This window comes from Poecilia reticulata, linkage group LG2, assembly GCF_000633615.1.
Source record: "Poecilia reticulata strain Guanapo linkage group LG2, Guppy_female_1.0+MT, whole genome shotgun sequence".
Classification (NCBI taxonomy): domain Eukaryota; kingdom Metazoa; phylum Chordata; class Actinopteri; order Cyprinodontiformes; family Poeciliidae; genus Poecilia; species Poecilia reticulata.
In genome coordinates this window covers 17,283,330-17,311,290 of record NC_024332.1, presented here as the reverse complement: position 1 = coordinate 17,311,290, position 27,961 = coordinate 17,283,330, and the positions used below count along the sequence as shown (strand labels likewise).

General features: G+C 37.2%; 1 protein-coding gene and 1 long non-coding RNA gene across 4 annotated transcripts; both read left to right on the top strand.

Moving 5' to 3' along the window:
* The first annotated feature begins 416 nt into the window (after nucleotides 1–416).
* On the top strand, nucleotides 417–2,507 carry LOC103479530 (uncharacterized). Its single transcript, XR_535957.2, has 3 exons — nucleotides 417–560; nucleotides 1,283–1,372; nucleotides 1,591–2,507. It is a non-coding gene; the product is annotated as an uncharacterized LOC103479530 (long non-coding RNA).
* A 1,554-nt stretch (nucleotides 2,508–4,061) lies between these two features.
* LOC103479511 (SUMO specific peptidase 7) lies at nucleotides 4,062–26,804 on the top strand. Of its 3 annotated transcripts, XM_008433989.2 has the most exons (23): nucleotides 4,062–4,243; nucleotides 8,470–8,544; nucleotides 9,659–9,724; nucleotides 9,819–9,928; nucleotides 10,518–10,748; nucleotides 11,724–11,851; nucleotides 13,903–14,018; nucleotides 16,285–16,576; nucleotides 17,313–17,473; nucleotides 18,638–18,778; nucleotides 18,859–18,892; nucleotides 20,319–20,531; nucleotides 20,613–21,058; nucleotides 22,054–22,181; nucleotides 22,323–22,439; nucleotides 22,552–22,668; nucleotides 23,466–23,567; nucleotides 23,654–23,826; nucleotides 23,900–23,949; nucleotides 24,045–24,088; nucleotides 24,445–24,513; nucleotides 25,330–25,480; nucleotides 25,609–26,804. In XM_008433989.2, the coding sequence occupies exons 2-23, from the start codon at nucleotides 8,491–8,493 to the stop codon at nucleotides 25,747–25,749; spliced, it is 3,084 nt and encodes a 1,027-aa protein (XP_008432211.1). In that variant the 5' UTR covers nucleotides 4,062–4,243; nucleotides 8,470–8,490; the 3' UTR covers nucleotides 25,750–26,804. The 3 variants fall into 3 exon arrangements, with proteins under 3 accessions (XP_008432211.1, XP_008432220.1, XP_008432229.1); XM_008433998.2 differs by lacking the exon at nucleotides 8,470–8,544; XM_008434007.2 differs by lacking the exons at nucleotides 4,062–4,243; nucleotides 8,470–8,544; nucleotides 9,659–9,724; ... (1 more) ...; nucleotides 10,518–10,748; nucleotides 11,724–11,851 and adding an exon at nucleotides 13,573–13,789.
* Nucleotides 26,805–27,961: the final 1,157 nt, after the last annotated feature.

Below are 27,961 nucleotides of genomic sequence, written 5' to 3'. Positions count from 1 at the left end.
GAACATTGTACTTAAGTTCCCACCACTGTTCAGGGGTAACTTAACACAAAGAATTAGACAGTAAAAGAAAAAAAAAAGTCACTACCTCATTTTTTTTTGCCTGTATCATTCTTTGAACAACTGTAACGAGTACCAATTAAGTTTTTTTTTTTATCTTCTAGATTTTTAGATACACTAGATAATTATAGAACACGTAGATGYTAACATTGTGTAACAGTTTATATGACTTCCCCACAGAGTCCACGGTTCATCAATACCGATTATGTATTAGCGGTGTATCTCTTTAAATATCATTGTTGTGTCTGACGTTGCGAAACGACCCAGCCAATCACAATCATATTGGATTTATTAAGCTCCGCCTCTAGTGTTATTCTCAGTCTATGATTGGCTGTATTTCTTCTATGAAGCGCCAGTATTTATATTGACACATTCGGGAAGACGAAATTGTAAAACAGMTGAACTGAAAGAGGGTAAACAAGTCTCTGACAACTGCGACTCTGAAGTTCATCGAAACTGCAGCGTACAACACCAAAGACTAATGGTCTGACTGCTGGTAAAAGGTATTTTTTTTTAAATTATTCGTGTATAAATTCATGGCCACGCCCGGAAGAAAAGCAGCTTTCTGTTTACAATTTGTCTTTAGCACCAAGATTTACGTTTTGAAGCTTTTTTGTTTAGAAGCTAAAATACGTTTAAATTCTTTACAATTCAATTATGTGTATTTAATATGATTTAAAATTTGATGAAGTGAAATAAGTTATCGCGTWTTGACGTTGGATTTTCGTGCTGGTAAAATGTTCCTCCTCGGACGATAAAACAAGGAAGTGCTCCTCTCCGCTCCCAGTTTGCTTTTCTGCCCTTTTTAAGCCTGATTTGCGCGGTCTAATCGCATTTTATGTCGACCGTAGTAAAGGCACCGTTTAAATGGTGTGTTTACAAACGGCTTAATTATATGGTTCAAATTTAACTTAACATATTTTTTTTCATTGTGGAGAACAAATATGGAATGACTCAGCTTTTCTCTGTCATACTGTAACCCGAGCACTGGGAGTACAGTGTGTTTCCTTGTTGGTTAACTTGTTTATTGAAGTAAGGTGTAGAAATGTTTTGAAAAAATAAAAAAATAAAATAAAGAATCTCACTGACCTAAACTGAGTTAAATAGGTGTAAAACTGTGAGCAAAATTTTCATAAAAAAGTAAGCCCTGGAAACCTTGCTGACAATTATTGTATGCTTAAATTACTATTTTAAAAAATACATATTTGTACTTCTTACATTGTAGCTTGCGCCTACGTGGTGAGGAAGATCAGRGGTTCTGTTTCTGAGGCAGAGCAGGAAGAGAAACCCATCCGTACACCATGTAGTGCAAAAGGTAAGAAACTGACATCAAAGCTGATYTTCTGTATCCTTAAACTGAGCCTTCAAAGAAGACCATCATTTTTWAAAAATCCTAATCTTAAATGGGTCACTTGTTTAGCATGCATGTAAAATTCTTATGTTATCTTATATGCATATGTTTGAGAATTATTTTTTTCTTTGCTATGTTTGTCTGTCATAACATGTCATATCTCGMTTGTTTTTCACTTGTAGCTCAAAGCAAAAAGGAGCGAAGATCAAAGTCTTCCTCAACTGCTGCCCTGAACCCGGGACACGATGAAGGAGTCGTCGACGGTGCAGCGGCAGCAGGGACGTCATCAGGGGCACCTGCGCGGAACTGTGGCTCCTGACGTTAAATTTCTGACTGGATGCTGGAACTGTGGTCAACTCACTCTCAAAAGATAATTTACATATTGGAAATTATGTTGGATGTTTCACTGCGATGAAATAACCACATGAATTGGATGGCAGGTGTTTTTGACACAAATTTATAAACCGGGTACTAAAAGTCTTAATTTGAACACTTTCCAGTTTTGCACAGTTTCCGGTGTCCAGCTCAGAACGTCCCATAAAACGGCCTTTTTCACAGCAGATGTTTTCATACTTCCTGAAAACAAGTGCAATTAGTAACGTTAGTTGTGGGAATGTTCCTTTTGTTGTGCTCAGGTGCAACAGAATGTAATGAGGGCATTCATGTTGGTTAGAACTGATAGTGTGTGTGGGCAGTCAATGTATTTCCTGTGAAAGAGGCCTACATTCACGTACGGCAGCGTTTGACGGCTGGCTCACCAACCTCTGCACCCAGAGACTGAGAACGCCTGATGTTCCTGCTGTTACACCAGTAAACATAATTATGTTAAAAAGCTCTGTTCGGGTATTTATACCTGTATAATAGACTTATGCATTATATATTCATGTCAGAATAGGTAATATGCACATCATTGGATAAATTAAATGAAGTAATTGAACTAATATTAAAGTAAACTTTTACAGATGCATTTATTTGTATATCTATTATGAAATTGTTATAAGGTTACATTTGCAATAAATTTGGAACTGCATTGTCATACATTGTGTTATGCATATAATTTCTTACAGCTAATCTTGAAAATAAAAGAGTGCAAAGTCTGTTCTCTTGGCTTGTTTGGTATGACGAATGCCACAGCGCAGAGATGGTCGTTGTTGAACACCGTGCTAGCAAACAACCACCATGAAGCTAGAGAACGACTCCAAAAGCAGACATAAATGAGAGATGATCAAAAACGTTGTGCCGGTCTTGAGATGCAAGATTGCACCATGACATTAAACATTTCATTTAGACAAAATGAAAAAAAAAAATCACATTGTTCTCGTTTGTATGCATGTACTTGGTGAGTATTTTGAGACTTGTTATCCYTCTCACTTTAATCTTTTTACCAGAACTACAACACTACTATAATGTAGATACTATTTTTTTGCAAGTGTCTTTTTTTTCTAATTAGTTTGCCTTTATATTCTAGATTTGATGTTGAGAAACGTTATTTTTAGCTGCTTAGATATAATCCCTGTAATGCATAAAATGCACTGAGTAGCACATATCAAAAATAACCACGTTAGAGCGTTATACTAAATCCAAAACCTATGACAAAATTTCTGGATTTGTTTAATGCTGCCGTTCTATAGAGTGCAATGAAAAATAGCGATACCTTAAAGTCTATTGTTGCACAATTGATTAGATTTATTATTTTTTTAAGAAAAGATCTAACATTCATTTTTAAAATATGAATAGTGTTTTGTACGTTTGTTAATAAGTTTTCTTTCGGTGCAATGCTTTTTGTGTATTAATTTTTATGTCAGTCATATGGTGTAGGAATAATACCTTTATTTTATTTTMTTTGCGAATAAACAGCATTATGAAGAACAAGAAAAACACAGGATAGGAATAAAGTTCTCGAGAAGTTTAAAGCATTGTTTAAAGGTTGAGGTAACACTTTATTTGAAGGAGTGTGCATAAGACTGACATGACAGTGTCATAAACATGACATAACACCTGTCATGAACATAAAGAAGTCTTTATGAATGTTTATGACGGTTGTCATGAAGTGCCATTCGGTAAATAATGACACTTTTAATGCAAAGTTGCTCTAAAAGTTGCATTAAAATCCATTAAAAATGCCGTCTTTGCATGATTTTGTAAATTATGATAATTTAATGCAAAGTTGGCATTTTTAACAGACTTTCAATGCAACTTTTAGAGCAACTTTGTATTAAAAGTGTAACTATTTACCGAATGACACTTCATGAAAATAGTCATAAACATTCATAAAGACTTCTTTATGTTCATGACAGATGTTATGTAATGTTTTTAACAGTGTCATGTCAGTCTTATGCACACTCCTTCAAATAAAGTGTTACCCAAATATTCTTCTTTCTTTCGCTTCAATATTACGCAAAGCTGTTGTACCACTGTATGGCCAGGAGGGGCCAGTAGAACTTTCTTTGGACACCAAATTTATATGGGTTGACGGTTGACCCCCCCGACTCAGTTCCCCTTTCTGGAGCGACTTAACGCCACTGATAGCTATTTTATTTAAGTTAATTCATTTATTTATTTGTTTATTTATTATTATAAATATTTTGGGCTGGTGAATAGTTTTGCTTTCTGGACACAAACCTTTTCGGAATATTTTTCTGGGTGCACTTCCTCCTTTCACCGGATGTTGCTGCAGGAACCAGAAACGCCTGTTGAGTGCCGAGTCTAGCCCTTTGGAGAGGATGCGTGCCGTCTTTTCAAGGAAGGTGCGACAGGAAAACACTGATGAAAAAGCCTTTCTCTCCATTCTACTGATATAAAGAGAGACTATCAGAGGAGGCACTGGCCTGCAGGGTAAGTTTGGTCTCTACTGCAGTTAGCAGGGTTTACACCATTTAGCATGAACGCGGCAAGCTACGTCTGCTAGTGGTAGCTTCGAAGAAAAATACACTTTCTGTAGTTTAGCTGTGTAGAAAATAAACTATAAAGCACATCACGTAATAGCTGCGAACGTGTGCACAACTTAAACACGGACGGCCGGTTTTTAAAAAAATGTGACACACGTGTTAACTGTGCAACACAAACATGGGCTACAATGACAAAAGGAACGTTGAGTTTCCTGGCTAATTTGTCATACCAGGAGATACCAAGTAAACTGGTCATTTCAGATCAACTTTATTGCTTTTTATGGTTTCCCATATATTCCCGTCCTAGGTTTAACGGTGTTTTACATATTTGTATTCATCACATAGGTTTTCATCATACCCTTCTTTACTGAAGTTGTTTACGTTCATGTTTTTTTGGCCAGTGTAATCTCAAGAGAAGTAGATCGTAGATCGTAGCATAATTTTCGTATTTTTCTAAATCAAGCATAAGTGTCTTCAACCATAAAACTATTCCTACATAAAATGAAGAACTAGGAAACTTTCACAGGCCTTGTTTTACGTCACTGAGAAGATTTGGTTAAGAGTAAATTTATAATTTCATGTTGACTCTAGTGTCAATCTGTAACACCCTTTTTTTCCAGAATGAGATCAATTTACACTGGTCTTTTATTGAAGAAAAAAAGAGGAACTTCCTCTTTATCATCATCTAAATCATCTTTGTTTAGTTTTCGCCATGTTATAATGCCGTCCCTCATGAAAGACCTCGCTAAAGTGTTGTATTGACTCTTTCATGCATGTTTGAGAAATCCTGGACTTTTGTGTGGCACCAAGTCGGGAATGCCTCACCGCTTGCTCATACAATTCACCACTTATTTACCCAAAGCTGAGCTCCATCATAAATCTTCGTTCTGCGTTTGACTTCCCAGTTGGAAAAATCAACTGGAACACCCTCTGAAGTTGGATTTGTCTCTGTGACAGTGTGACCCCCAATTATGACTTGTAAGGCTGACTTCACGGTTCAATATGGCAGGGGTGTCAAACTCCAGTCCTCAATGGCCGCTGTCCTGCAGTTTTTAGATGTGCCACAGCTACAAAACACTGGAATGAAATGGCTTAATTACCTCCTTCTTGTGTAGATATGTTCTCCAGAGCCTTGCTAATGACCTAATTATTCTATTCAGGTGTGGTGCAGCAGAGCCACATCTAAAAGTTGCAGGGCATTGGCCCTCCAGGATTGGAGTTTGACACCTGTGCAATATGGCTTCTCGCATCTACTGTAGTAAGCATGGGTAGAAACTAGAGATGTACCGATCGATCGGCCACCGATCATAATCGGCCGATTTCCGTGAAAAAGTGTATGATCGGTGTTCACCGATCACGGTCTCTTGTTGCCGATCACACAAACCGATCACCTGCATCTCATTTCGCAGCCTGCCTCCTGTGTCTCCTCGTTCCTTCACATTCCGCAAACGCGCAGCAACAAATCCTAAGCGATGTCGTGTGGAACTATAACGCACTGAGTGAATGGGGAAGTTTGCGTGTTGCGGCGGAAAATTGAAGCACGTGGGGTGAAGCACGTTAAAATACATCAATACGACGAATCTAATATGGCATAAAAACAATGCCATACTTGACGGAGTTTGGCTACATGGAGGCTCACTGCAGTAAAAAAGGCATATGGAGCGATCAGATAGCAGGTAAAGCAGGGCACAGCTACAAGCACTCACCCGGATTAGCGAAAGCTAAACAAATAACCCGCAAAATTATTTAAGTCTTCCAGCTGCGATGTTAGACGCTGGCTCTGCTCTCGTTGTTGAACCGTTGCTACGCGCTACAGGTAGTAATATTTCACAGACGGAGCTTCTCTTCTGCTCCACCTGGTAGTGACTCTCACACCGAACCTTTGCTTAAAGCTGCAGCAACTAACCTAAAAAAATAATTTTACATACGTATTAAAACTTTCGCTGTCCTAACATGAGACAGATAATCTCTGAATAAATAATCGATCTCCTCCCTACTTTGCATAATTACTCCGCTCAGTCAGAAACAGCCACTCAGAGCTAGCAGTTATCAGCTAGCCGCCATGCTATCAGGAAGTTTTCATTCAGTAACTCTGGATTGTTTATTGTAATGGAACCTGTATTTGCCTTTGAATGTTAAGTTTTATACTTGAATTTTTTGGCGATGTTGAGAGGTTTTATTTTGACTCTGCATTATTTAGCCTCTTCAGAGCCTCCATATGTTTTCAGTCTGTTAAAGATGGTATTACCGATAGAATACAATTTGCACAATGCCTGTTTTTTTTTTTTTTGGGAAAAAGTTATTAAAAACAAGTTTTTGTCTAAATTAAGGTGAATTCATGTTTTTTTTTCCACATAATGTAACCGGTAGTGTTTGTGATTAAAAAAATAATAATTATGTGATAGGTATTGGTGATCGGTATCGGTGATCGGCCCTCATGGGTGATCGGAATCGGAATCGGCAGGAAAAAACCTGATCGGCACATCTTTAGTAGAAACATGTATTTTACAAGACACAGATGTAAAGTGTGTGTAAGATCAGTGTTACATGGAGCACCTGCAACTCTAAACTGAACAAATAGTTTAGTACATAAGAGGTACTACGATCAATGTCTGTGGGCGTTGCCATGTTGAAATCCCAACTGGAACGTTGTTATCTCGGGTGTGACACCAAACCCAGCTCCGATTTCCGAAGTAACGTCCGATGCAGCATCACCCCGCCCTCCCATGCGCCTTCCCCACACAGCTCCACCTGACTAGCGGCAGCAACAATTAGCAAACACCTGGTGGAAATCCACGTCTCCTGAGCTTAACAACTAAACTACAAAGCTCCTAACAATGTTTAACGGCACGAAGAATCATTGTTGTGATGACAAGAGGGAGTGTTAGAAAGGGAAGGAGGTGAATTTCTAGCCATCTGATGTGGCTATGATCCAAAGTCAAACTTCTTTTAAGTTGTGGTTGATAACTTGCAACGTAACAACTGAAAGTAACATAGATTGATGACTGCTATAAAATTATACTATATGCCTGGAAAATCCATAACACAGTTCCTTTATATCCAGTATAGAGCATTATTGTTTAAAAGGAGTAGCATCTTTGTCTAATCCAGATGAGAAATAACCAATTGTTCACAGAAGATGCACGTGACCTTCAGATAAAATTTAGACCTTTTAAAGCTTGCGATTGTTTTTCCCCAAAAAATAAAAATAAAAACGAAACAAAAAAAAAGACTGTGACAAATTATCTTTCTATTTCATGTTTTGTAGTCCTTTGGACAAAAATAATTTGAGCTGGTCAATATCAGGATTGGGTGGTCAGATCCTAAAGAAAACTAGAAATCTTTATCCTGAAGAGAGAAAAAAACTGATTAGTACATCTCTACATGTGTTTATCTAGTTTTCATAGTAGAATTTAGAAATAAAGTGCCTAGACAGAGAAAACGTGTAGATACAAAACTTTATCTCTTGAAATGTATAAATAATATCGTTCAGGATGGTGAATTAAGGCATTTGTTCAAACACACATAAAGAAGATATTCTGTCACTTATATTAAATCAGAAATTTGTCATTACTTGACATACTTAATTGTATTTAATATTAAAATTGCACTGGATAAGTTGCAAGACTTGCGTTTAAAGAAACTGCAACAGAGTCAAATATAATAATTAAGAAACAAACTCTGAATATCTTTGGCATGGATTAGATTGGTAAATAATTATGTATTTTATTGTAACTGTTCTCAAGTAAGATTACAGCTTGATTTAAGTTTAACTACTACGTCTTCATTTATATTCACTCTTTTCTTGCAAATTATAGCATGGACTTAACCATATCACCTGCAGATTGTTTAAAATAAACCGACTTTAACAGATGAAATATCTGCATATAAAATAATGTTTCCCTCAATTCTCCACCTCAAACTCTTATTCTCTCTTTGAACTTTTTATTATATCTTCATGTATCTTTTTAATTTTAGGGTGAGTGAGTTAGTTATTTAGCTAATCAGATCAGATTTCAGATAATCAGATTTATTTAAGCCACCAAAGTAAAAAAAATAAAAAATAAAAATCAGATTTTTATCATATTGAGAATCACTTCATATCTAATCATACTGTTCTATGTTTGCCAGAGGACAGACTTATTTATTATGTCCTTTACGTGTGTCTTGCAGTGCCTTATGAAATCTTGAACAATGATGGAGCGAAGAAGAGCCTTAACTATTCCGTTTGTTGACAAGGAGAAGCTGGTATTTGTTAAATTAGTTCTTGATTTTCAGTTTATTTAGTTGCATGTTGCCTTGTCCGTGTATCTGAATCAGAATGTCCTGCTGACTTGTTATGTGGCTACGTTGTCTTATTGCAGTTCTATGTAAACAGTTTATGTCTTTATAAAGCCAAGATTATTTTTTGTCATCTGGTTAGGTTTGTCAGTCTATGTTTGAAAAAAAAAGAAAAGCTTAAAACATTACATTCCTCAAAATAAAACATGGAAAGAATTTTGCTTTTAATGCAAGAACTGTATACTGTATCTCCATTATGACAAAATTAAATAGAATTAAGCTGTTATTTATGTATTTAAAATTTAAAAGCTTTGTATATTCAGAAGAAAACTCATATCAAATATGAGACTGGATTGTAAATAATAGAAAATAAGTCTCAGTTCAGTCAGAGGAGAACTCTAAAGAAAAAAATTGTTATACCCATAAGTTAAAATACAGGAAACCTCAATTTGAAGAGTATTTTTTTAAATGTTTATATTGTTATTGTTTTTTTGTTTTTTTTACTTTGTTTGGGAGATTTTAATTTAGACTTTCACAGTATTGTCACAAAAATATTGTGACAATATTATCCTGTTAAATTATACTGTTATGTAATTTATAATAATATAAATTATTATACTGTTAKAATTTAAAACAGTATGTAGAAAATAATTATTTTGAGCTTCACATGGAGGCAGCTAATCCTTCCAATATGAGAAAATGTAGAAGACAGTCTGTCTTGAAAATCAAATTAAGCAGTATTTGTATGTCATCAACATCCTGATCAGGAATGGATGAGGATGATGATGATGGTGGTGCCTATGTCCGCTGCTATTGTGACTAGAGTGTTTTTCATCTAATTTGTCATCTCCGTTGTTTGTACATGTTGCACATTTGCTCTTTACGTCATTTTGCCGCTTGGTGAGATGATCTGTTTGTTCAATTTCATTTTTATTATTTATATCTCATTTTACGTGTTCCCTTTTTTTTTTTACCTATGTGTTTTTGCCTTTTTGTTTTTTACTAAAACACTTTTTAACTCTGCTTCCACATGTGACTACTTGAACAAGACTTTCTTAACTAATCACTGTCTGTATTTCAGATGGAAAACCCTCTGAAAATACCCGTGGCATGCCTGTCATCAGAGTGCGGGAAGTTAGAAGTACAGGTACAACGACGCTGCGATTTCTCCGACCACTTCAACATGTTTATTGTTGATAGTGGTCAGAAATATTTAATATTTTTTCTTCTTCTCTTAACAGGTCCCCTGGACTGCATTTGCTGATTGTAATTTTAAGTCTTGTAATTCGAGTCACAGAAAAGGGGCCAAGATGTTCAATCACACCGTTTTAAAATGTTCTGACATTCTGAGGTAAACAAGCTACAGAAGTGATATTATGGTTGATTTTTATGTTTTTTAAAAGGAAAATTGGATATGTCTACCCTGAAAGATTTCCCTGTTGTATATTTAATATAGTTAATTTTAACACAAGTTTGACACAAGCCATGAAGGAAAAAGAAGAAAGGTTCTCTGTTCAGATGCGATAGGTTCAAGGTTCTCTGTTCAGATGCGATAGGTTCAAGGTTCTCTGTTCAGATGCGATAGGTTCAAGGAGTTTGCTAATTTTAGCAAGGCAGTATATATATTCTAATAATCATACTTTGGTTAATCAATCATTGCCTTTTCAAGTTTGAAAATAAATAAAATATTGGATGATTATTTTCAACTTTAAGCTGGGTTAGTTGACGGAAACATTGTTTCTAAACAACATGACTTCAATGCCATGTTATCATGACAACCCACATGGCTTATCTGCGTTTCTCAGTCCCTCCCCGTCCTTTCAGCTGGTACAAGTAAGGTTCTGTCTGCCGTAAAGTTGAGCTTGAGCTTGGAAATGTTGACGAGCCACAATGTTGAAGGTGAAAGTTGTTGGAAAACAATTGACTTTTGTGTCTTTTAGGAGGAAGCCACGTCTTATCCTAACAGATGTCTTAAAGACAGAACCGGGTAAGGATTATATGGAGAGGGTAAAAATGAGTAGAAACAATAGACGGTGGTCCAGTCCTCGAAAGGATAATGGCCGACGCAAAGAGGAAGACGTCCGCTGCAGAGAAACGAGGTCCAGTCAGATGGATGACAAGAGCAAGAATGTAACCCCTAAAGGCAAACAGAGGACCTCCACCTCTCATAGGTACGATGACGTTTTTAAAATTATTACCTCGACTGTTCCTAACTTTGGTTCGAGGGCAAGAATCACATTCTGTTAAAAGATGGTTGGCTTTATGCGGCTCAGTGTTAATCCACATATTCATCAATTCATTTTACAACTTTGTAATAACTTAATTCCTCTTTGTCATTATGAAAAAAAAAATCGTACCCATGAACTTAATAATTTATACTTTTGGAATTTAGATATTTCGGGTGAATTATGGAGACAAATAATCATTAATCTTATGTATAGTTTAGTACAAGCCTGTATTTATTGTCAAATATTTAATATTGCACTCCATATATTATTGATTTTGGTTCTGATTCCTGTTTTTACCACTTGACTAAATGAAACCTGATCAAACCAGATATAACTCTAAGCAGTCCTGTGCTGCTTGATGCCATTTATTTAAGGTAAAAAAAAAAAAATCCTCAGTTTTCTCTGTGGGTGAGAACATGATCTGTGTGAAACGCCTGATGGCTGACATCTGCTTTTTAAACAACTTGTTTCATTTCTCCTCCGTTTTGCTGTTAGTTAATGCAGATGTTCAGCAGCATTGTGATGTTACATAGGGAAAGGTCAAGTTTGTATTTGTTCCCTGAGCAAATATTTTCGTTTTAAGATCATTTTATGTTTGGTCTAAGCATGGGTAGAATTGAGTTTTCCACAACACACTTTTTTCAGAGGAGTTTATTTCTCCATTTGGTACAAAATGTATGGAAACAACAACAAAAGAAAATAACAAAATTTGGAGTTTTGAGATTCTAAAACATACTTCTTTTTTTTTTTTTTTGCACAAAAATGGACAACAAAAGTGGGAATTAGTCCTTGTTCCCTAAACTGGTTGATTTTTTTTAAATTTAGTCATAAGCTTGTGGTAACTTTTAAATGGACTTTGGTTGTAATGTGGTGGATAGAATGTGCTGAGGATAATTCTGGGTGTTTTTATCTTTATAGACCAACAACTAGAAACAGAAAACCACAGAACACTGAAGAGGAAGCCAACGAAGAAAACCAAGATATCAAAGAAGTGATGATCAGCAAAGTCAATGAAAAGAAAGACGAGACGTTTGCGGAGGTTGTAGGTGGGTCTTCATTATCTGTGTTATGTTAACAGTGTGTAGATTTCACATTTTCATTGCGAAGTGTAGCCCTTAAAATTCCCTACCCTTTCTCGTTGGTTACTGCCGAAATAAATTCTTAAGAAAAACTCACTTTCTTTCTGCTGGGATACAAAAACCACTTGGTGGGATAATGAGGTTTTCAACATTGAAGCTTTTTCCAGTTTCATGAAGGTGGATCATTTAAGCCGTCTACATGAACTGTGAAATGTGAAACCTGAACAAAATTACAAATGTCAAAGGATATTTTACTTCCAAGAAGATTTTGTTCTGACATTATAAAACATTGTTAAAGGAGCATCATATTTGAAATAATGTATATTTTCAGATATATCAAAAAATAACCTGTTTTAAATGATCCATACCTTTCTCAATAATCAATTAAAACATCTTTATTCGTTTCAGCATTTAAACACCTTCTTATAATTGCTGAGCAGCTTTTGGATATTTACACTGGCATTTTAACTATGTCATAATGCGCTTCCTCTGGGGTTATGGGTAAGTTTGGATGCCTCTAGTTTTGGGTTCTGTTTTTATCCAAGCAGTTAAAGGTGAAAGTCACTGTCAAGTTTGTTAGGCATTTTGTGTAAGAATAGAGCAGAAAACTGCAACGCAGGGGACAATTGTTGTTTTTTTTATTAAAGGATTTATATATTTAGAAGACAGTGAGAACTAGCTCTTTGGCAAGTTACTGTGAGAGACCGACATCAAACCTTTTCCAGACAAAGCCTATAAGCGTTATAGGAAGTAACCTAGCCATAAGCTTGACACAATCATAAAACGTTCGATTGTAGTAAAACTTTCCACTACAGTCCATATTTCTGTCCCTTTTTCTGGCTCTTTCACAGAAACAGAAATAAGTAGTAGCTTCCTTTAGAATATCTTTGCTAACAAAGAACACGAGAGAAGAGAGAGAAGGAAAACACAAAGCTGTTTGCACTGGCCTCATGTGGGTAGGATGCAAATGTTTTGCAAATATTCCATGTTTATTGGTGTAGCTTTCCCTTTATGGCACTGAGCAGCACAGTGAAAACAGGGGTTCAGATAAAATGATTGAAAGGGAAGCGAAAGGGAAGACCTCGTTAAAAAGGCAGATGCAATAAATTCTATTAACTGGACCTGGTTTGGTCCAGATAATTGACCAAACCAGTAATCTGACAAGTTTAACATGCCAATATTATATAATGCATATTAATCGCATGGCCTTTTTTGACCTAAAAGGCTGACTCCCGCAGAGGGTTACATAGTTCACAGCATCAAGTTCTTGTGCCAATTTGTGCCAATTATTTATATCCCTTCCATGATTATGCCACCACTACCAGTCTGAATTGTTGTTATTCAAAATTCTGACTATCATTTGAATCTTTGAGCAAAAATCAAGACTCGTAAGACTAGACAACGTTTTTCCACTCCATCGTTCCAGTTTTGTGAGTGTGTGAATGAGGAGTGTCCAAAGTCACAAAGTTAAACTCCAGAAAGTTGCCTTCACCACGTCTACAGGTGGAATTTAAAGGAGATAAACACATAAAATAATACAAAAATGAATTAAACTGGTGTACCTAATAAAGTGGACGGTAAATCTAGTCATCCAGTTAAAATGAAAAACTGCTGCACTACAACGACCTTTGAAACAAAACATCAACATTTTTGTTTTGATTTGGTTCAAAAACTGCAACTAATGAGAGAAACTGCACGCTGAATCTACTTAAAACTAAATCTTTTAAATAATAATCAGAAAAAAACCCATATGCTGATAAGGAGGAAGAGGTGGGCCAAGTCCCAGGAAGAGCTGGTGCTTATCATCCTGTCAGAAGACGAGATCCAGGTGTTTTCTGGTCCAATCAGCACCAATTACTTGCTGCTGTGAAACACAACAAATGACATCGGGCCACAAAACCATGTGTATGTTTAACTTGACTTCAGCCAAATCTTTTATTTATTTATTTATTTTGAATGATCATAAATGTTATTTTTATGTTCCACCTTAGACAAAAGCGTTTCTGTTTCTCATGCAGACTGTGGGTTGTCACTGAGCTGGGAGCCAGCTGGGGATATATCGGTCTCCGAAGAGATTTCTGCAGATTTCACGATAGACAACTTGACTGGATCAGAAGATATGCAGCACAGTTTGGTATGTACAAGCTTTTAAAACTGAAAATAAGTTGAATCTGTGCTTACTGAGATCTGTGCCTCTGGTGTTATTGTGGTGGAAACTAAATGTATTGGAACCTCTGGCTTAATTAGCTAAATAGAAACCACACTTGTGAATCTCACGCAAATTGTCTGCTGCCAGCTTTGCATGTCGCCCTCATGTCTAAGGCCTTCCAGAATGCTTTCATTCCATTCATTCTGTTTGTTTCTTAGTTTTATTTTTGCTTAGGAGCTGTCCAATATAATGTTTTTATTTATGATGTCTGAATGTTAAATACTTGGAAGCTCTCACCCCAGTCCATGGAGCCACACTTGATCACTTTGTGCTCAACCTAACATTTGTCACACTGATCACAACATGGCTCTGTTTGAGCTGCTGTTTACTTCACTGCTGCCTTTGAAACACGCTTTGAGACAAAGTTCATGTTGTTAATACAGAGGAAATGATGTTCTGCTTTAATGCCTCTTGGCAAAAGCATCATGGACACGGGTTGCCTCTTGAAACCATCTGAACCATGGTGTGCTTTAACACGTCTCGTGCTGCCAGCAGGTCTGATGGCAAGTGGAAAATAAGCGCAGTGTCCTAAATCCAAGGCGGGCATACATATTTGGAAATTATTGGTGGAGAAAATCAAAATATTTTGTATTAATTTCTTTTCTAAAAACGGCTTCAGACAGCCCACAAATTGTCATATTTTCCGCTGTTTTCAAGCAGTTTCAGCTAAATTAGTTGCTGGTCATATAAACTCTTCTACTTGGCTCTTAATTGATATCCCCCCCACCCCCCCATCACCTTGCCAAATCTGAGAGACTACTGGACTAACCATCCAAATAAATGTTGACACCATTTTAGACTGCAGTGTTGTGAGCTAGTTCTAAACTTGGAGTTGAGTTGAGCAACCAGTATAGTTAATGTGGAAACTTCAGAGCTTCCAGTCAGATCTAAACTCCACTTCCTTTCATGATGGGAATAATTTTCTTACTCTAACCCAGAGGTTCACAAACTGTGGAACGCGCCCCCTAGGGGGGGTGCCGTGCCATTGCGGGAAGTCGTCTGGATAAAAAAGAAAACTGAACGTTGTATGCGCTGGGTTTTTACCTTAGAATGGCCAACTCTGTTATTCCTATGTCAATTTGATACAGTAGGGGCTTCCACACTTCCCACATATGTCTCCTCTGTCACTTTTATCAGCAGTTAAAACTGTTTAATCCGTTAACATTTGGTAACCTGTTTTTCCGAGCCGCCTTTAAACACAACATGAGCGCTACGACGCTCACGCTGGGTTTACACCTGTGCGCCATGAAGGAGACCTGCTGTACGGAGTTGCACAGGTGTGTGTTAGAATCATGGCAGCAAACCAGCAAAACGCAAAAACCTTTTCAGTTTTTCCCCCAAACTGACTGACTGTTGAGTAAAGCTGTTGGATGCAGGTAAAGTTAGTTAAAAGATGACTAGCTAATATCAGCTTAACAAGTAGCCTGTAGGCTACTGATGTTGTCTATGTTCAGCTAGGTACATTCATTTTGCCCCCCAAAAAAGTCGATCTACCCCCCCCAACCCCTCACAAGTTGTTCAATTTGACAGCTATTTGTAATCCATAGGGGGGGCCCAGAAAATGTTTGGAAACCACTGGGGGGGCCCAGGAGAAAAAGTTTGGGAACCACTGTTCTAACCTATTACATCAAGATCTTCCAGACTGATCTTTAAACCCTTTAGTGGCACTGAATCTGAACATCCATCCATCCATCCATCCATCCATCCATCCCTCCATCCATCCATCCATCCATCCATCCCTCCCTCCCTCCCTCCCTCCCTCCCTCCCTCCGACATCCTACAGCTTATACCTAATGCAAACATCGACGCTTTGGTGACCAGACCTTTTATTTAGTTTTTTTTACCCTCTCCATACTAATCATTAATTCCTGTTTTAATTTTTTGATGCTCTTTTAGTAGTTTTTTTGTGGACTTTCTTCAAGTTAATTTTTTAACTTTATTTAGTTAGTATGAGTGGTTTGTTGAACTGTTCTAAAATGTAAACAAGTTTGTAAACAAGTTTTAGATTTAAATTTTTCTTAGAACAATTCTTTTCTGCGTCATTTGCCGTACGTGCCAGAAAACGTCGAGCGTGCCATTTTATGTAAAGTCCCTATTATTTTACAGGAGAAACAGTTTATTAAAGTGTTTTTTTTTTCTTTCTTAAATGGTCCTCATTTTTGAACTTTAATAAGTCCTTAATCTCTTACAGAAGCGTAAAAGGAAGGATCCCGGCCTGCAGTGTAATGGGATGAGCAGCCCTAAACGTCAGTGTGACATCGTGCTTTTTCAAACCGAAGAAGCAGGAAAAGACGGAGAACAGGTCCCAATGTCTGTCGGTCATTGTGAAGACAGCGAAGACGACGTAGATCTAGAGAATATAGACCGTTGTATTGTACAGTTCACTGTTGGGGGAGAAGATGTCCCAGTCATCCCTGAAGGCATCATTTTCAGCAACAAGCTGAGCTTATTGGCTGCAACTGAGACCAGCACGTCTGATCCCAGTGAGTAAGCAAATATGTTGTAGATAATTCTCAGAACTTTTTTTTTTTTTTGTTTGTTTTTTTGCGCTGTTTATTTTAGTCAGGTATTGAGTGGCATTTGGACCAAACTTTCTAAACATAAACGGCTTATATTTGTCAGATTTAAGGATGCGCATGTGGATGAGAAGTCAGATTACTGTAGATGCCGACTGTCGACTTACTTTTTAAAGCAGGGGTGGGCAACTCCAGGCATCGAGGTCCGGTCTCCTGCAACTGTTAGATGCGTCTCTACTTCAACACACCTGAGTCAAATAATGAGGTTGTTGACAGGACTCTGGAGAACCTGACTGCACGTAGGAGGTGATTAAGCTATTGGATTCAAGTGTTGGACCAGGGTGACATCTAAGAGTTGCAGGACACCGGCCCTCGAGGACCAAGTTTGCCCACCCCTGTTTTAAAGTAACCTGGACAAAAGTGTTAATTTTGAATATAAGGTTAAACATATTTAAGCTTTCTAAAGGCAGTTACCTTAAAGGTCTCCTTCTGTTAACATTTTTAGTCTCCTCTTCTGTTTACTTCAATCTGCTGTTTTATTTCTGCATCCAGCCTCTGGTTACAAGCTTCTGACTGAATTACAGCTCATTTTTCCAAGATGCCACTTCAAATAAGGGCTTTTATGTCTTTGATTTGAACCTGTAGGGTGAGTAAAGTAGTAGAAATCCTAAGGGAATTAATTTTAATTTCCCCCCCATTTCAGTTGTGTTGTCCAGTGACGACGAAGAGAACAATGACGATTCGAAATGTCTCAGCCAATTGGTCGGAGAAATGGCCTCTGAGGTCGACGCAGTCGTGTATAGAAACTCCTCGAAGGAAGCTGTGTCCCATCTGGAGAAGGCTTTAGACACAGAGGACATGCAGGTTGGTGCAGCAGTTTTCATTCAGTCCATGCTTCCTCTGTACAGGAAGGAAACTTCATGTTGTTGACACCAGGCAGGTTTGTTAATGTACAGCTTCAGATGATTTTGGAATGTTTTTTAAAGACTTTGCAACTTGAATCAAAAAAAGTTGTTTCTGACCTGCATATCAGATCAMYTTTTTTTTTTTTTTTTTTTTTTTTTTWMAAAATCTTGATATTTTGAGGCTGTAATTGTGTCACAAAATGATTGTCTTTAGCCAGGAAGTAAGCAGCAACTTTTCCGATTGTCCCACTGAAGTTTTCCATCTCTTAACATCTGAAGAAATAAGGAACTTGGCATTTTAAAAGTTTTTAAGGTTGATCTGGATTGTCTGTATAGTGCCATAAGGGCTTGATTGCATTGCAAAATTCCCCCCCTCAAATGGACTGAATTAAGGCTGTTGTGATTCCTCGAATGATTTGAGTACCTCGATTATTAAAATTCCTAGAGGAAAAATAATCTGCCTCGAAACCTCGTTAAGTTGTTTTATTATTTAACGTGCGATGTTCCGCCCGGGTCATTATCATGGCCGGGTTCTTATCGTTTTTGGGGCAGCAATAAGGATCCTCAAACTGATGCCTGGAGGGCAGCAGCTTTTGTAAATGTCTGGGCAAAGTGAGAGTTTATCTATTAAATCGACTGAAGATGAATACATACAATAAAAACTGGAGTATAGACATTTTTATAAGCGCATCTATGAGGTTGCCTCTTTATTATAAAATTTAACATAATTTCAGATTTTTGTATAATTTCTCTTCAAGTTAACTTAGAAAGTGAGCTATTGTTACAGGTTAATTTAAAAACACAGCTGTGTATTCATATCATAAAAATTGTCTCTGTAAAGAGCTGAGATGACGGATTAGACATCAGTGATTTACTGAAAATTTAATTTTCCTCCATAGTCTTTGTAACGTCAACACCATATGGGTTTAAGCAATCTCAATGGTGCGCAGTATGTTCTTCTGTCATTTGTGTGTTTACCACTAGATGGTGGCAAAGTAATGAATTAAAGAGGTTTAAAGAGGAAAACTGCAACGTTAAAATGCAAACCCAAGTCAGGTCTTTGTGCCTCTGGTAAATCAGGATGTGATAATTATTTGATCATAACTTTGTTTTTGTTGTTCAGGTTTTGCAGCTGCTGATTGAAGAGAATCCGCCTTCAGCACCAGGTTCTCCTGCCTGTGAGGTGGACTACTCCTCTTTGAGCGTGCCTTTTTTGTCCATGTACTGCGGCTGTTACAAAATAAAATCAGCTGGAGGCCTCATGGTAAATCCAGTGGAATAATCCTGAGAGATTTTTACATTCAGTTTCTGGTTCATAGAGTAACTTTTTCTTTCCCTTCACAGATTTCAAAACATAAGGTTATCATGCCAGTTAAAGGTAACTTTTGTATTTTTTTGATCCACGCGACTGATGATAGTCTGCCCCTCGTCATTCAAACTTCTTCCATTAATTCATGATTTGTACCATGATTCCTTTGTTTGTGTCCTTTTAAGATGGTTTTGTTGGCCATTGTTTGTCAGGCTTACCTGTGACCTTTGCTCCAAATTGTTTCAACCTTGCCAGTAAAGGAACTTGTTTTATCTCCTTCTGGTCAAGCTGTCTGGGTCCCATCTTAGTGGTCTATTTTAGTTAATTGTCTTTGTTCTCGTGGATTAGAACTTTTAAGACCCCACCATCACTTTCAGCTGAATATGAAATATATTCAGTTTTTTTTTTTTAACAGTTAATGCGTCTAGTGACATTTCATTGATATGATTAACTATTTAAGGCATTTTTTTTGGGGGGGATCAATCAGAAATCCCTCAATAAATAAAATTAAGCAACACTGTTACTGCTTGAATTGGCATTTAAAAGCAATAATTTTTATTTTATTTATTTTTGAACATCAGGAGGTTTTACCGTCTCTGTGTAGGATCACAGGTTGCTTGGCGTCTCTGATAACAAAAAAGAGTAAAACGACTTGTTATGTTTTTATTTTACCAAATACTTATTACAAGTTTCTGCATGGCTAGTAATTAAGAACTATAAACCAATATCATATTGCAAGGCTCGGTAATTGAAATGTTATCTGCACATGTCCAGTGTTATGTTAAGGTGAAGATGCACATCTTTTACTGATGTATTTGTAAATGCAATACAACAGTAAAAACAGCAACTTAATATTTCAAATATTTTAAAAATGGTTTGTCTTCGCCAGTTCTCCAACAGTGAATTGCATTGTGTGCTGAGAAGCAACAATCCTATCAGGACGTCTTGTCCCAGACGTTGATGTTTAACATCGGGCATCTGCTCCAGATCTTATTAAAGGGAATAAATCAAATGGCATTTATATGCCTGCAAACTCTGTAGCTTTAAAGTTTTTATCTGTAGCAGACTTGACTAACTTACTAGTTAGCCAGGACTCTGCAGTTTATTCTTGTTGTAGTTCTAGGAAATAGTTGGGAGAAAACTTACTGAATACAATGTTTTACCACTTTTAAACTTGGTGTATGGCTTTAAAAGTCATACAATTTAATGAGTAGTGTTTCAGCTGCTCTCGCCACGGCTCCGTTTCCTACCTTGACAACCGTGACCGAGCACAGTATGCAAAGCAGGTCGCATGACGCCGCGTCACAGGCCAACAAATCAACAGGTGTCAGAGTTGAGTTGTATCAGGGATTGTTAAAAATTAATTCTTGGATCAGATCTAAAAGATGAGATTTTTTTTTCTTGGTTCAGTTTAACCTAAAAACTGTATTTGTGTGCGATTGAAATTTTAGACTGGGTTTAAAATTAATCTGGCCTGATCCCTTCCTGTCCTCAGGCACAGGTGAGCAGCTGAGTTTTGAGCGCAAAGAGCTGAGGAGGTACAGCGTCTGGGATCAGCAGGAGCTGGAAGCTCGAGAAATTCACTTTGGAGACGAGGATCTTTCACCGCCTGGCGTCATGCTGTTCTTTGTGACAGAAGCTGCTGCTGCTGCTATACACCAGGAGCTTTATCATATGTGTGTTAGTGAAGATGGACCCATAGACTCCGGTGAGAAGGGAGGAAGATGTAAAAATGCAGTTTATTGGCTGATATGTGTTTATTTGATAAATGAATGTTTCGTTTTACCAGGAAAAGCCAGCCCCTTCATCCTGCTGACTCTCAAAGATCCTTTGGAGGGAATGGAAGGAGCTTTGCTTCGCTCTGTGTTGGACATCGACTGCATCAACAGGATGACACACGAAAACAGCATTGCAAACAACTGCGTCGGACTGAGCAGTTTTTTGGACATTGATGCTCCAGTGCTTTCCATGGACGAAAGTATTAAGCTAATTACAAGAACTGGAGTGGACTCGCATCTGCTCTCCATACTTGGAATAAAGAGCTCAGATTCTGATGTGAGCGTGGGCCTGGACAGTTCTCACTACGAGGACGAAATCCCCACCGCCCACATCTGGGTGGACACCAACTATGATCAAGACGAGGAGCAGGATCTCGACATGGCGGCAGAAGATGGAGAGACGGAGGCCGAACCAAAGGACGACCAGGAGGATGAAGAACCAAAGACTCCCTCTGATGTAAGTTGTTTCTACCTTCTTTTTTTTTAAATAGTCTGAATGTTTAGAAGATTCTTGCACTTGTTAGGTATGGGTCAGGAGGAAGTTGTCATGGTATGATTTCTGAGAGGAAATATGAGATGTTTGCAGGTTATATGTTTTTAGGACTGTTTCTTTACACATTTTAACCTTTTAAAATATTTCAACTTGGCATTTTTTGCTTTGACATTTTGAGGCTTAAGTTTTTGCTGCGACTTTTCCTTTCGTCTTAAATATTTTGTACCTTTTAAACGCATTTTAGATTTGCTTGAAAACTTCAAATCTACTCAGAACTTGGAAACATTAAAAGATTTTAATCCTTTAAGTACCAGCTTTATTTCATTACTAAAAAGGAGGTGAGACTTTAATGGTTATTATATATGGATTTGTCAAAAATTCTCAACAAAATTGGCTTGAACATATTTTTTGTAGTGTCAAATACTTGGAACACTTTGGTAAAATGCACCTCTTATAATTGTATTATCAAACCATGAATTAAAAAATGTTAGCAAATCATTTTGAAGAAAAGTAGTGAAAACTGGGAATATTCATTGTCGTCCACCAGAGTATTGAAATCCTTGTAACGTCTCCTTTCACCAACAGGGTGTCCAGATGGAGGATCTGGTTTTACAGAAGAGCACTACTGCAATTTCTTTTGTGACTGTTAAATGAATGTGTTTCTCCTGCTACCTCTGATGGCATTGCTTAAAAACCTCAATATTAAAAGAATAAAAAGAAATTGTAACCATCAAGTCCTAAACAAACTGAAAGATTTGGCATTCAAATGGGTTAAATGACACAAAAATGACAGTATTAGTACTGCGATGCCAAAAATGTACAGAAAAATGTAAAGAAAATAATTTGGATGTTTTACAGGTTTCTGATTATGATGTCAGGTTTTTTTAACCTGTTTTTGAAACAATTCACCCCAAGTTGTAAGTTTGAAAACCTCTAATTAGATGCATTTACTCCCACAGAGCAAAAGGGAGGAAGCCAGGCCTGTGTACACAGTTTGCCATCATAGAAAAAATGGATCCTACTCTGTATCTCTCTTTAAACCCGACTCCAAATGGAGTAAATATAAACATCGGGGACTGACTCAAAGGTAAGTGACATTACTCCCTTTACATCCGTATGTTGTCTGGTTAAAACAAGAATGTCTGCTAATTTGATTATGAATATAGGTGCTACTGCTCTGCAGTCTAAAGTTGTAAAAGCAAACTATTGATTTTTTTTTTTTTCATAGGTTAATTCAGTTTCCACCACCGCCGTTGAAAGGGGGAATAACTGTGACATTGGAAGATCTGCAGTGCCTTGATAGTGGGCAGTACCTCAACGATGTCATCATTGATTTTTACCTGAAGTAAGTGACGGCTTGGCCTGTCAGGCGATTTTTTTATTTTTTCTTTTGTGGTGAAAAAAACTCTCTGAATCAACCATTGTGTGATGTGTACATATATATATATATTAAACAGATACCTTATCCAGAATGCATCTGCTGCTATTTCTGGGCGCTCCCACATCTTCAGCAGCTTTTTCTACAAGCAGCTGACGCGCCGGGACAACGCCAGCGAAGGAGGCAACAACGACTCGTAAGGGAACCGGTGTTGCATATTTAGACTAAAAGACTTGTGTCTGGAAAATTTAAACATAATTTACAAGGTATTATAACTCCCTGAAATATTTTATGAACTCCTTTTAGGAGTATTTGTTTTTAAGAAGGTAAGAAGTTGTCCATTTCTTTTGCACGGGCAACAATTTCTATTAACTGAATGTAACTGAAGCATTTTTTTTTTTTTTAGCAGTTATTTAATGAAATTGTTTAGATCATCTAGGAGCTTTAAATTGTTTCTCTGGCAGCTAAATAGAGAGAGGCTATGAATGAAAATCTGATTACATTTGTTGGAAAACCAAAACTCTGTTACATTTAGCCAATTTAAGAGAAAGAGGCAAACGTTGTACTAAATCAACTAAGAAATATTTCACCACACCTAAAATTGAACATCTTTCATTTCCATCTCAGTCCTCAGACCTAAATCCAATAGAATATCTGAGGTTATCTGATGAGGATATGAGTCGTCTCTTTATGATCTGCAGAGGAATGGCGCTCTGTAAGCTCCAACTGTGTGAAAAAACTCTATTGACACAAATATATTGTCTAAACTTTTGTCTGTGCCAGTAAGTAATCATTTTTCACTACTGAATAGATTTAGTCAAGATAAAGGTTGAGTTTTTTTCTACATAATTTAGTTTACGCTTAGACTGCTGCAATAACAAAAATGCCTTTATTTCATCGCTTGCAATACACTTAAAGCTTACGTTGTATATTTTTAGTTTTTTTTCTGTCCGTTATGAATAAGAACTGTTTTATAACTTCTGTTTAAAATAGACTCGGTTGTCAGAGGCAGAGGCGGCACCAGCGAGTGAAAACATGGACCCGACATGTGGACATCTTTCAAAAGGACTTCCTGTTTGTGCCTGTTAATCAAGAGTAAGCACAAAACTCACAAAGACATGCGTTTGACTTCCATTTGTGTACAATGTGTGACCTGCTGCTGTACTTTTTTCTCTGTCCAGAGCTCACTGGTATTTAGTTGTTGTTTGCTTTCCTGGGCTTGAAGAAACTCGGATGGTGGACTGGGTGGGAGAGTCGCAGGGTCAAGATGAGGCCCAACAATGTAAAGGCTCTAATGATCATTCAGAAATCCTGGTGAGACTAGACCTCAGTGACAGTATGGAAACAGAGACAGGTAGGCAGGCACACCTATAATGGGATCAGTATAATAATGAACCTGTTGAAGCCAGATTGATTATTTTTTTTAGAAAACGGTCAGGATAAAGTGGCCAAAGACCCACCACCTCCTTGTCCAGTTGTAAGAACTAATTTTATTGTGCTTAACAGAATGTTTTCTAATTTCTAAAAAAAAAATTTTCACCATTTATCTGATATTGTCTTTTTTCTTTGTAGAGTTGCACAAAACATACATGTGTGAGACGGACCGTTTGCAGAAGGTGAGTTTCTCTGCCACCTCAGCAACGCCTCGTCATGCAGGCCTCAGCAGTTTATCATACAATCATTTACTATAATGTGTTTAATACTATCCAGTTTGTTTTTTCTTCAGAGGCTTTTTGTGTCTTTCAGTCGTATTGTACTAAACACTTTTGTTGCTATGTTAACATTAGCTCCTGATTAGGACGGTAGAAACATTTTTCATGAAGAAAAGTTCTAAGGAAAGTAGCTTGTTTTGGTTTTATTGAACAGGCTGACTTGGATTTTGTTCTTTGATACGTTACTATATATAAGAAGAAGCACAGTTAAAAGCTGGGTAAGAACTGTGATCACAGGTTGGCACGTCTTTCTCCCGCAGGCCGTGTATTCTCATCATGGATTCTCTCAAACTTTCTTCCCACGAGCGGATCTGCAAACTCTTACGGGAGTAAGTTGAACACTTTAAACCTACAGTGAAGGTGTTTGTGAGTAGATGGGTGAGGGAGGGGAAGCTTTTCTGTCCTACAATCAGACATTAACAGGTTAACTTTGCTAAACACTGTTGACACTTTAACTAGAATCCTGTGATCTCGTAAGACTAACATTAAAGGTTTTGATAAAAACACCAAAGGTGTTCAATATAAGTCAAAAAGATTTTCTTTCACCAGGATGGAGGTTCTGTGATGTGTGGACTTGTTCCTCTTCACTGCCTGGCACCATCAATTCTTTGGACAACCGTTTTAAATACATCTGGTTAAGTTTGTCGAGATGATAAATAACGGGTCCTTGAAATGATCTTTTATCAGATCGGCACAGAAGTGCTTCACCTGGCACAAAATTTACTTTCATTTATAACCATATGAGCACAAACCTGAATAAAGTGGCTGAATTTCTTCATCAGCATGTGATCCAGCTCTGCAGAGGTCTGAATGAACCATTTGTTTGACTCTGGGATCTTGGAGAAGGGATGTGTGGGGGAATCCCTGATCTAGAGAAATTGTAACAAAAGATGGCTTCTTCCTCCCCAGGATATTTTGTTGCAACTACTTCTAATCATGTTTTTGTTTCCTACTGTGTAAATCTTCTAAAATCAAAGTTTGGGGTTAAGAAAAAAAAGTTCAGTGTAGGTTTACATTTCTGCAAGAAACAGTTATCAGGGATATTTGCCAGGAGGTTTTGTTGCTGTGTGCTGAGCTGATTCGTGTGTGTGTGTGTGTGTGTGTGTGTGTGTGTGTGTGTGTGTGTGTGTGTGTGTGYKCKCCAGGTACTTGCAGTCAGAATTTGAGGTTCGTCGTGGCTCATCCAGGGAGTTCGGTTTAGATCAGATGAAAAGCTCACATTGTCAAGTTCCACTTCAGGATAACAGCAGTGACTGTGGCCTTTACCTCCTTCAATATGTTGAGTGTTTTTTAAAGGTACAAAGCTTAACTTTATCGCCCTTAATTTTATTGGATAATCTGATATGCTTTGAAAAGAATGTCATGCTTTTTGTTTTTTTGTTTTTTTTAAAGATGAGCTCATAAAATGATTTGTTGTTCYGCAGGACCCTGTGGTGCATTTTGATTTACCTCTGCAGCTGCAAAAATGGTTCTCCCGCCAAGTGGTTCGGAAGAAACGGGACGAAATCCGAAATCTGATCCTTAACATTTACCGGCATCAAAACCTGGACAGTAAAAACACATGAAGTAGCTCTGCTGCTCAGCGAGTCACATTCCTGAAGTCATTATAGAGCATTGCTCATAATGAGCAAAAGACAATTTATTTCAGTGTAAACTGGAACACGTTCCTCTGAACATGATTCTTTCATGTTATTGGTTTCTTTAACCAAACCAATAACAGTAACTCAAATATTTGGTAAGTAGAAATCAAAAATGTCTGTTCATCCAACCAATTAAGGCATAAAGATTTACAAACTGACAGGTTGCTGACTTTTTTTTTTCTGAATGCTCAGTTGACTTTTATAAAAATTTGTATCTTAAAAATTAAACAGATGCTGCATTTAAATATTGGTTTGAAAGTGAAAACAGGACAATGTTGGAGCTTAGTTCACAAAGAAAAATTGAGCGATTGGAGTTAGTTTACCTGCTTTGTTGATCTTACGTGTGTTGGGTTTGTACGAGTTAAAGATGATCTGATTATTGTGATGGGTTTATTCCATCTGTTTACCAAGACGTAAACCTCTGCATTGTAACAAGGAAGGAAACGATTCAGTCATCTCTATGCTGTGAAGCAAAACGTTTACTCTTTGTGCACAAGAAAACCCAGCACTGGTCCCACGTGAAATGATGCAGTCGACATAAATTATACCCACTTACCGCTTGGCTTCATTATCTCTACAGTAGGGTTAAAAATATATATATATTGGTACAGATTTTACAATTGACGACATGAAGTTTAACTTGTTCTCTTGCGGTCAAAAAATTAAAAGCATTAAAATCTCAACTTGGTGACATTGGTTCAGTTTGCTGTTTAGATTAGATTTTTAAAACTTATCACTTTAGCCCCAGTTTGCTGCCTTTACTGCTGTTTGAATTTGTCATAAGACATGACGCCTAATTTTATTTTATTTCATTTCAATTTTCCACATTCTGGCTTCTTGTTTTATATTTATATTTTTAACTCAATGTCTGTAATTGAATTAGTTGTTTAGGATGAATGTGTGTGATGAACATCAGTTAGCTCATCCCCAGAATGCAGTTTGGTTTCTGTTGTGCATTAAAGCTTCTTGAACAAACTAAATCCAACTGTTTGGTATTTTTGATTTGAAATGAGCAAAACTTTAAATTTAAAGAAATCCACAGATTTAAGAGTATTCTTTTGCTTAATAGTTTTTCCAACTTTGCAAATGTTTTTTTTCCCCAATAGTTTCTAATAGGTTTTTACATGCACTGCACTGTGGCAAATTAATTTCTTTAGCTTCCTTCAGCCAAAACGTGTTTACGTTGTAGTGCTTGCTGGAATAATCTGCCAAGTGTTACATGCTCTGATATATTTAGTCCGTCTGACTTGAAGATCCGCCTACTGAACTGTGCCATCCATTTAACTAAAGCATTTATCTTGCAAGAGTTTTCATACTCCATTACTCATATCTTCTAGGTCAAACACAAAGTTAATATTTTATTAAGGTCTGACGTGAAAGACTAAAAATTATGCCTAACATGAAACGGGGGAAGAAAGATTTTCTTTCAGATCTGAACTGTTTTTATTTTTTGTGCTTTTTTTTAATGCCTTTAAAATAAAATCTGGCTCAACCAGTTGCCTTGGGAAGCCACGTAATTGGTAGAAGTGAATAAGAACAAATGTCATCGATCTCATTGTTTAGTGTGCTCAAAACAATCCGATTATGGGAGAGTTGCAAGATTGTTGAATGTGGCATCTCTTATTAGACCAAAACTGAGTTGAAAATTGTTACCCTACTTTGAGAGTCCATGTTTGGTGAACAGCTCACCATCACGAATGCAGCTGACAGTTTGAATAATTTGCAAAGATTGGGTAAATGTCAGTCTTTAGCTGCAACACTTGCAGCAGAGTGTTGATTCTGATGCATTTGCCTGATAATCAACACTGTCTGACCTAAAACCAGGTCCATGGCAGACATTTAAAATCGCTCTAATTTGGTAAAAAAAAAAAAGTGGTGAAATATTCAATCAAGTCAGAAGTTTGACTACAAAATAGTGAAAAATCTTTGGTGGTTTACATACAGTGGTGTGAAAAAGTGTTTGCCCCCTTCCTTATTTCCTGTTTTTTTGCATGGCCAGGGCCATGATGGTTTGGATTTTTTTTCTCCTTTTAATAATGAACACCTTCATTTACAAATTGCATTTTGTGCTTACTTGTGCTCTCCTTGACTATTGTTTAAATTGGTTTGATGTTCCGAAACACTTAAGTGTGACAAA